Source organism: Cyclopterus lumpus, chromosome 13 (assembly GCF_009769545.1).
Source record: "Cyclopterus lumpus isolate fCycLum1 chromosome 13, fCycLum1.pri, whole genome shotgun sequence".
Lineage (NCBI taxonomy): Eukaryota > Metazoa > Chordata > Actinopteri > Perciformes > Cyclopteridae > Cyclopterus > Cyclopterus lumpus.
Window position 1 is genome coordinate 1,267,883 of NC_046978.1, and position 10,606 is coordinate 1,278,488.

General features: G+C 43.5%; 1 protein-coding gene across 1 annotated transcript; it reads right to left on the bottom strand.

Moving 5' to 3' along the window:
• Nucleotides 1–541: 541 nt before the first annotated feature.
• fzd4 (frizzled class receptor 4) lies at nucleotides 542–9,134 on the bottom strand. Its single transcript, XM_034549062.1, is given in 7 exon segments — nucleotides 542–3,641; nucleotides 3,789–3,951; nucleotides 3,953–4,037; nucleotides 4,498–4,643; nucleotides 4,950–5,336; nucleotides 5,453–5,590; nucleotides 8,454–9,134. Coding segments are annotated over 7 exon segments (1,602 nt in total). The 5' UTR covers nucleotides 8,718–9,134; the 3' UTR covers nucleotides 542–3,222.
• Nucleotides 9,135–10,606: the final 1,472 nt, after the last annotated feature.

Consider the following 10,606-nt stretch of genomic DNA (forward strand, 5'->3'; position numbering starts at 1 on the left):
GAGCTTGGATTGATGGTACAGTGATGTTTACATACACAGTATAATCATTGTGTTTCCACTGCAGATTCAAAACAAATTCTAACTTTTTATTATTAGGGATTATGGAACATTTCTTATCCCAACCCAAAGTGTCTGTTAAAATGAAATGCAAGAGAAATCAAAACGTAGTTGCTGCTGTAGAGACATGTGTAGTTAGTCGCCTCCTGATGAAGCACCAACACTTCATTTATCTTGTCCGGCAAAAGGTGGCAGCATTGCTCCACCCATTAAGTGAACACCACTGAGAGGAAAGGAGTTTCAGATGCAACGGAACCCAGAAAGAACGAGAAGTTTGATAAAGTATTAATCGTTTTACAAGCAAAGAAACAAAACAAACGTTCACGTTTGGGGGGGGGGGCTCAAATGTGACGTGAACAGAATATCTTTTGGTTTTGAATTGTTAATCTGCAGATGAATCACTAATAAAAACGATCATTAGTTGCCGCCCTACTTATATTGTACTTATTTGCATGCTTACTCACAAAAATTGCATCCCACATATCGGAAACCAAAAAGTTTTTATTCATCATCATCTTCTGATACAAAAGCGTTTTTAAATAACAAACAAGTTTTACATTTTTTTGTCACTTTTTTTTACAATGATAAATTAGCAATTTCTTTACAATACATTGATGACATCATCAAGACAAGGAGTTTTCTACACAAAGGAACAGTCTAGACCTTAAAGGCTACGATCAGGGTCGGTGAACTGACCCCGACATTGATGCATGTCTGGCCAAAAAGCATTTACAAACCTGTATAACCAGTAGTTCTCAATCTTCATTAGGCCGTGGCACACACTCTGCATGTTGCAAGGCACATACGTTCAGTGATTGCTTGGTAATGTCACCTGAAGCTCTGCGTGAGCATTCCAGAGGAGACAGCCAAACATTAAGACCCTTTCAGAGTGAAACTGCATTAGTGGTCAGAGGTTAATTTAATTCACTTTAACTCAATGTAATGTTTATTTCACTTTGGAAATGTAATAGGTGTGCCATGGACGCTTGTTTGAGAAACACTGGTGTGTCAGGGCTCTAGGTTTTCACCCAAACCCCCAAAAGTATCTTTGAATGTAATAAGGGCGTGTTACATTTAGTTTTGGGGGCAAAAGGCAGCCCATACATAAGTTATTTTCTGTCCCATTCTAAACATTATGTTAAAAAATACCTGTGACGGGCGGTGCGAGGTACGATCTGGTTTCATGACACACAGGGGGCAAAGCTCCAAATCATTTGAGTCCTTTTACATTTAAACAGCCTACTTAAAGTAGAAGGTGTAACGTGACACACACCTGCATAGTATACATTCAAAGACTCACTGAAACGCTAGAGCTTTGCTAGATAGATTGTCAGGCAAAAATATACAGGAGCAGTTGCAGAATTTGGTAAGTGCAGCAGTAAGACCAGAAGTAGCGCATTGTAATTCAAGCTTATAGTACAGTCTATAAGCAGGTTTAGAGGGGAACTGCAGGATTAAAATGTTGGGAGATGAACTTCTGAAATGTAATCTTTTGCAAGGACGACTTGATTGTCTGGGAAACGAGCCATGATGTAATAGACGGGGCTAAAGAGAAACAGGCCTGCAGGCGACCAATGAGAACATCGAACAGACAGACACTAATAAATAGTGACAATTTCCTTGTGCTTCTGTGATTTCATTATTGAACTGAGGGGATTTAAAAAGAAACTGAGCGATGAAATGCAAACAGACGGCAAGGAGACACAATTTTGCAGATATGGGCTTATTGTTGGTGGTATTGTAGGAGGGATCATAACTGCTGGTGGATGAGATGCGTGGGAACTACCTGCTATATGTGCTTGTGACGGCTCTTTGTTATTTCATAATGTGTCTCTTGGCCAGTGATTGTCTAATAACCTCTAATTCTTTAACGTGCCTCTGGTCCAATGTTTGGAAAGGAGGGCAGGGGGAATTAATTTAATTTCCTGGCTTTCATGGTAACTCAAGAGCATACGCGGTACAGGGTTCCCACAAAGACTGCACACATCATTGGAAAGTAGCAGAGCTTTTCACCGACTGCTGAGGTAAAGCACACAGGCCTACATTTCCCAGATGCCTTACCTCTTCTACATTTACGGGTCAATAAAAAAGGCACAGCTGGGTTTCTCCCAGGATTCATTGCGGTATGACTTTAAAACTACCCACAGATTTTACCTAAACGTACAACACACACACTAAAAAAAATAATCTCACCTTATTGTCTTTGTCTGCTCTTCACAATGTTTGTGTCGAAAAGATCTTGTGAATTTAACCACATTGGAGTTATTTTTTCTGCATCTGTTAAAGGCTCTCATGCCGTCCCTGGTAAAGTACGGACACTTCACATATTGTATACAACTATAGTGCATTATTACAGCTTAGAGCTGGTTTCCCAAAGAATTCTGAGCAATAAAATCACCTGCTCTTTTATATATTGTACAAAAAGTTATCATTTACAAAAATGTATAATATTGTTGTTCAAATGTAAACGCATCACAGATTTAAGGCCATATTTAATATGTTTTCATCCGATTATAATTAATTTTGTTCTCGTATTTCATTTAAGTTCTCCCATGGGGTGACGTGAAAACCCGACAGGACCTCAGGTTGTCAGATGCTTTTGGGAAACGTCAACCCTGCATAATGTCTGCACCAGGACCCTCCAGTGTAAAATTCTAAATTTCAAAAGACCCTTAAAAAAAAGACACAACGGCATGAGGGTTACAGCAGGTTCAGTCTCTTCTGCTGAGGGCTCTGGAGAAAAGAGAGGCAGAGAGGTAGACATGGTGCTACACATCTTATTGCCGTGTCTGGTCTGCATATTGATGCTTCTGTTCTGGCCTTTCGATCTCTCTTTCTCCATTATTGGCTTTCTCTACCTCTCTGGGAAAAGGAAGTCTAACAGAGGTAGAGAGGCTGCTGTTGTAACTTATGTATGACCCAAATCCTCCACTTCTCTCCTCCTTAACCCATGTGAGAGGCAGTGAGAGGGGGTGAACCATGCTTGCGGACTCTCAGGGAGCTTTTACGATGCCATCACATCCAGTGGCTTCCTTGAGAATCTCCCGCTACTCCCTCTCATCACTGTCCCGTCCTCTCCATCTTCAGTTTGGTGAGTTTCTGTAAGTGACAGTGAAGCAGGTAGAAGTCCATTCCTGTCCGTTCTCTCTCTCTCTCTCTTCCTCCTCACACTACCGTCTCGTTGCCTTTCCCCGGTTTGATCCAGCCCTCGCCCGGTGCCCTCTTGCCCCCCCGGCTCGCCCTGCTATCCCTGAGCAGGCGGGCAGTGCAGCGCTGCCAGGTGTGGAGGGTTTTTGCAGACCAGATCCACATACCTGATGTGATGCCTACAAGCAGTGACATGAAGATTCGAAGCATCTCTGATGCCACATACGAGTCCCGGGTGCTGGCCCTGAACTCCCCCCAGTGAGAGAGCTGGTAGAGGTAACAGCCAATGACGGTGGACGCTGGCACAGTGTAGAGAACCGAGAACACTCCGATCTTCACCATTAAACGCTCCAGCTTGTCTGTTTTGGCACCGTCCTTCTGCAGGTTGGAGCGGATCTTGAAAAGAGCCACGAGGCCAGCGCAGATGAACAGAGTGCCTGCAGTTCAGAAAGGGAAACAACGGTCATATAAGGGACAAACAGAAAGAGAAAACACAATGCCAGTTGCATTACGCATTAAAATAACTGAGGATTTAGGATAGGTCAAATCCCGTGGACAAAACTGATCGATGATGTTATAATTACCTATAAGAAGGTATGTGGCCAGTGGTGCCACCACAAAGCCTGTGAGTGCCTCTTGCTGCTGGTTGCCAACGTAGCAGAGTCCAGTTAGGTCGTCTGCATCCACCAGTCGCATTATGAGGATGACGATGGTTTTAACGGCTGGGATGGCCCAAGCTGCTATGTTGGAAGTAGGAGCTGTGCATTTCTATAGCCTCATGGCCCCACTTCAGTCCAGCAGCCAAGAACCAAGTGAGGGTCAGGATCACCCACCTGAAGGAGAGAGAGAAAGAAGCATGAGAAAAGAGCCAAAAACACTGCTTATATGTACAGTTATCAGCTTGCACAAAAATCCCTTGATTGAGTTAGATCATCATGACTAGTTACATAACAAAGGGGTGGTGATGATGTTTTTGGAGACAGTGTAGTCTTTGGTTTTTGCAGTCTGCCGCTCTTCCAAAAGGAAAGAATGAAGACAAACAGGAAGGACCAGGGAAAAAGGAAGCAAAGAGCTGTGACAGCAACTGTATTGCAGCACACACTCAAAAAGTGCTTTTTTAATTTTATTTTAGGCTGCCTCCATGAAATCATCGAGTAGAGAGCTTATGAGACAGGATGCGAGTCTTGTTCCACAAAGTCCATTCACAACAGCTGACGACAATGGGACAAAGACTTGAAAGATTGATACGATTTAGTGTGTGTGTGTGTGTGTGTGTGTGTGTGTTGTACTAACCAGAGGGAGGAAGCCATGCCAAAGAAGTAGAGCAAGAGGAAGACTATGGCACAGCCGGTGCTCTTTAACCCTTCTTGTACTAGGATTGGTACCGCAGTGGCATCCAGGTCACAGGAAACACGCTCCCTTCCCAGAGTCAATCGTACCTGCAGGATGGAAAGTGACAGCGGAAAGAAAGAAAAAAGAAAACAATTCTGAGATTAGAAAAAAAAAATACTTGGTCACATAAATTCTCATGCAGTCATTCTCATTACATTAGACTGAAAATCTGACTTTTCCATTTCGTTTAGCAATAAATTATTAAATCTCTTTATTTAAAGATAAGTAAACAACATGATAAAGTAACATCATTACAAATATTCGCAAAATAGTAAATTGTATATTTAAGACTATACTCTAAATTACATTTGATGTGTTGTTCACATTTGACTGTTTATTTGAGAGGTAGTTACCAGGTAGGCCACGCTGTACAGATTACAGCACATAGATAGGAAGATGATGGGCCTTTCAGGATATGAGAAGCGCTGTGAATCCAACAGAAAGGTCAGGACCGTCAGAGTCGTCGACAGGAAGCACAGCACGGCCCACACCGCCATCCACGCGTCCGTAAAGACTTTGGCCCCTCGTCGGTAGAGCCCGCTGTCATAGCCACACTGTAGAGCACAGCTTTCAGTCTGTTTTAACCAGGTATACTGGTCAGGTGCAGATCCCAGTGCCTGACAGTCCTCCTGGTGGGGAGGATGACGAACGGGCTGGTAGGGTGGGTCCTCGTCCCCCGGGCCTTCCATGCACATGTGGTTGTGGTCGTTTTGAGGTGGGAAGAGGCTGCAGTTGAGCACCTGGATCATGATGGGAAATTCCATTTTGGTTACTTATTACGGCTGAGATACATTTTGCGCTCATTTACAATGGTTTTGAACGTCTCATTTTTCAGTCATCACTCAAGGGGACTCACCTCAGGCCAAATGAAGCCAAACTCATGGAGTACCGGGAGGCACTTCCTCTTGACAGACATACACATGCTACCACACGGACCAATGGGGATGGGAACCTTGTCGGTGCACATTGGCACGTAGACTGAGCACAGAAAGAACTGGAGAAAAAATGGAGATACATTTTTTTTTTAAATCTTGTACAAATATCTGCCACATATGTGTTCTTCGGAGACATTTCATAGCATACAGTAAATAGTGACTGCAGAAACATTTAATGACCTCAGTGTATATATATATATATATATATATATATATATATATATATATATATATATATATATATATATATATATATATATATATATATATATATATATTCAAATAACAGTATTTTTTTTTCAGAGTAAAAAAGAGATAGAAACATTGAGTGATGTACGTGTGAAAAAAGGTCTGTACACCAAAACCAAAGTGAAAGTGCAGTAACGGGTGCAACAGGTATCCAGTATACAGGTATGTCATATTTCAGTGCACTGCTTTGCAATCTGTTTTCCATTGAAGTTAAAGCAAACTGTGAAGCAGAAGGTAAATCATGTCAGTTGTGAAGTGATTGTTGAAACAGTGCTGCCAGTACTTTCTATAAATTACAACAAGATTACAGCTGGTAGATGGCTACACCTTCTACTGCCACATGTGGATGCCCCATCTACTTGCATATACCGCTCCCCACTGTTGCATTCTCTCTGCCTTTGCTTTCAATGCATTGCATCATCTCTTTTAGATGTGGGTCTCTATTTTCACTTTTAATAAGAAGCTCCTCAACTTGAGTCGAGACACCACGGTCAAGTCTAACCTGCTCCAAGGTTACACACACAACTCTATGTCTTTAAAAACAATCTGTGGACTTGACAACACTAAGGGCATGTGCCATGTAATGCTCCATAATCCCCACTAATCCAAGACTCAGTTTTCTCTGTCCCATGGCAATGGTTTTGAAATAGATATCGAAGTCAGAGTTATAAAGATAGGGAGCAGTCTTAAGTCACATATGACTCTTTGAGGTGGTAGCGATGTGAGGGAGTAAGTACTCTTGGGTTACAAAAGGTTGCAATTTGAGGTGATTTCATGCCTTTACAGTGGATTTGGTTTGAAGCTGGAGTGTAAAATTGTGCTGGGCTCATGATATGAAAATACACGGAAGCAGGATAGCCCTGCTATCTTCAGGTAAAGTAGACAAAAATACGCTCCAGGATCTTGGACGGGCTGATCTAACGCTGATGTGTTAAGAGTTTTGCTACTTTTTTTTATTTCAGAAATACCCAAAACCTTTTAACTGGCTATAATTGGAACAAAATGTTTTGGGGCTTGCGGTCTTGATCCAGTGATGGAGAAATCCCAGCTTGAAATCAGCCCTTGAACAGAGCCCAAATGAAACATGAATCCAAGTATGGTGTCAAGGTTGGGAAATAAATACACACAGAAACATTATACAACTCCTTTTCTGGGAGAATGTATTTGCCAAGTAATTGAACTAGTTGAAGATGTAAAATCAGTGAGCTACTTGTCTGATACCTGCAGGCTAATAATTCTTCAGAATTTGCAAAAACACGGGTCTAAACCACATTACAATACCTCCTTGCTGTCAACCTGACTGCGGGGAAGTATGTGAGGTTAAAATCAGTTATCTGAGGAAGCTGGAACTTCCTTCAAACTTAATTTGTTACACTGTTCTCTGGTCAGTGTCTGAATGCTTCAAGTTCACAAAGATCTCATAAAAGCAGTAGATATTAATACCAGAGCAGATATTTCTCACAGTGAACTACACCAGCGACAGTAATGTATCTTATTCTGGGTGTTTCCCCCGCCCGTTGGTAACCTGAGTGTTGTCACTTCACTGCTAAAAGCTGCTCCGGTTACTTGTCAGGAAGCCTCCCATTAGAGCAAATGTTAGGGGATACGGTTTCCCTTGCCTCCCTCTTCAGTGTGTGAGGGGGGCGGGGGGCTAATCTTACATTACAATTTTCAGCTGGAGGACAGTTTGGTTTTATGCTGCAGTTGCTCATTGCTCTGTCTGGCTGTCTCACACACATGTCTCTTAAACACTATATAAATTTTGCATGTAAAAAAATAAATAATAATCTGTTCCCAAATACCTTTACGCACAAAAGATCACTAAAAAGGTAATAGAGTAATTTCAGAAGTAATATACATCACATACATCTCCAGACCGGACAGTGGACACTTCCTTAATATAATGACACAAAGCAGCATCAAGGAAAACGTTTGTTTATGTATTCAGATGTCTGGGCACGATCATGCGTGTGAGGCATCTCCAGATAAAGAGACATCATTTTAAAAAAAGTGGACTCCATTCAACAGCAATTTGATCTCTGCTGTGGGTCTAGTCTTTCCAATTATAGTCTAAAATCTTAAAAATGACTGACGACCAATCAAATGTTGTTTTCTTGCACGGTGCATCAGGCAAACAAGCATCAATTGTCTTAGGACACAGAGGGCACCATTGTTATCAAGAAGACGGTACAGTATAGGCCTATAGCAGTGAAGACTCAGCTGTTGCTGTGTGGGGCATGAACTCAGAATGTCAACAGACAGAGGGGGCATTTTCATTGAAATTAGCATGACAGCCTGGTACACCAGGGGGGAAGGAAGGAAGGCAGGAAGGGACCCCTCCACTTATTTTAACTCACTGGGGTCCAACCTTTATGCTCCTCATTATCACCGGCACTATCAGTCTGAACTGTTCACTATTGCTGGTAGCTCCCTGTCATGTGCTCTGGTACCACACTCTGTTCCTCTCTCTCTCTCTCTCTCTCTCTCTCTCTCTACACACACACGCACGCACACACGCACACAAATATAGCAGACTATTTTGACACAGCCATCCCTCTTTCCTTTTTTTTCTCCAGGATCAGTGTACTAAATGTGTGCACCAGCCTCAGTGTGTGTGTGTGCTGTCTATTCTAGTCTAATATCAGTATGCATTTCTCCCATCATCCCCAGTACCTTGAGTTGACTGGAGCAGCCGTACTGTATGAGCGGAGTGAACGTGGTCAGCTGCAGCTCGGCGTCTGACTGAAGCACGTTGCCGACCAGATTGGGCATTTTGGTAACGTTGTAACCGAGACCTTGGCACATGCTGATCCGGATCGGGTCGCAGGTCATTTCCTCCACCTCATCGCCGAAAGCCTTCACCCCGCAGAGCGGAGCGACCAGCCCGGACAAGACCAGCAGTGCTGCCCCGCTGAACGACAACTTAATCCCGGGCATGGTCACCGCAACACGGAGCGGCTGCCCTCTGTAAATGTTGGCACGGTTATTAATAACCTCCTCTGACCCAACGTGTATTTGGGTCGCCCTGGAAACCACAGCGCGTGTTTAGACTAGAGTCCAGCAGGACTGCGGCGCGTGTAATCCGTGCGTTTTGGAGGCTATCGTATCCAACTACGAGCCATTCAGGAGATACAAATATCCCTAAATCAGCAGTGAATCATTGCGGGATCTGTGCGTAATCAAAGGTATTTTCAGTTAAATAACGTGCGCATCTGCAGTTTAAAAAAAAAATCCCAAATGTGGTTAAATCCCGCAGTCCTTCTTGTGTAGTTTCCCGTTAATATCTCCGTGCGGAGAAGCGCAGCGCAGCGACGAGACTCAGCGCTCTGGTTTTGCGCCTACTGCCTGTAAGCGTCCAGCTCCAAACTTTATTGTGTCTGTGAGGAGAGACTGTTTTGCCCGTCCAGTGGAGAGCCGACCAATCCGTGCGCGGGAGTTGGGTTTCCCTGTCCAATCCCCGACCAGGAGGGCGGGATCCAAGAGAAAAAAGGAAGTGGCAGCATCATGTCATCCCCTTTGCCCTCTTCTCTCCTCCAGCCTTTTCTCTGCTTCTGTCTTCTTGTTCTTCTTTCATCTTCTTCTAACCTTTCCTTACCGTGCTCTCCTCTCCTCTCCTCTCCTCTCCTCCTGCACAGAAAGTCAGCAAGCGTTCTGCAACTAATTCTTACAATATCCAGAACCTGTATTTATACTGGCAGATGTGGCTTACGTGTGTTTTTATTGGCCATATTTTTAGAAAATAAGCATCTGAAAAGTTGATTGTTCAGGGTGAGTGTGTTTTCATTTTATATTTAAAGTCCTAATGGTCTTTTAAGCCTGTCTGGAACTTAACCACAGGTTCCACTCTCCCTCTCTAAAGGCCCGTCAGCTCTAAGTGCTCATGACATTGTAATTGAAAGTAGGGCCTTAAGTGATGCTGAAGCATTGGAAATCTGTTTTGCATTGCAATGAATGCACATACTGGACAGGTTTTGTTTGCTCGTGGCACCCTGGTAGAAGACTTCTCTTTTACAGCATGAAACTTGCACTGAAGAGTGTTGTTTTGGCTTTTCTGTGTTGTAAAAGTGGACTTGGGTGATGAAGTGCTTGGGTTCGTTGCAAATATTTCAAGAGAAGGAAAGCTTAAGGAGTGCTTGATTTGTGTTTTCTTCGAGTGATTCGCATCTGAGGCTGCCAGGTGTAGTCAAACTCAATTTAACAGCTCCACAGACCTTTTCAAATCCCAGCCAGCACACACCCTTGCACACTACCACAATGAGGAAGTGCAACTGGACCCCAAATATGTGCCTTTTTATTTTTTAGGTAAAACCCATCTATCCTTTCCTTGGGTCTTGTTTCAACGCCGGGCATGTTTGTGTGAGGTACTTCTATGGAGTTACTGTTGAAAAGAAACTTGCATAAATGCTTAAAACATGAAAACATCAGCAGCAGTCTGGTTGGCTGCGCTCATTGTGCTGCTGTGTTTTCCCTCCTGGATTATACTGTGATGTTTAGGCGAATCCGGTGTGACAATTGATTGGCAGCAGCAATGAACTCCCCACCCCCGACCCCCATCTCACACACACACTTCTCTCTCCACACACACACACACACACACACACACACACACACACACACACACACACACACACACACACACACGCACACGCATACGCACCATCCCCCCTCTGCTGCTCTTTGGCTGAAACTGGGGTCAAGACCTGAAGTAATTAGCACTGAGCTGAAACAATAGAGTGCCCCTGAGTTGATGGTTATCAGGGGTGTGTGCGTTTGTGTGTGTGTGTGTGCAACCCCCCCCCAAAAAGCAGTGAATGAATGGGAACACG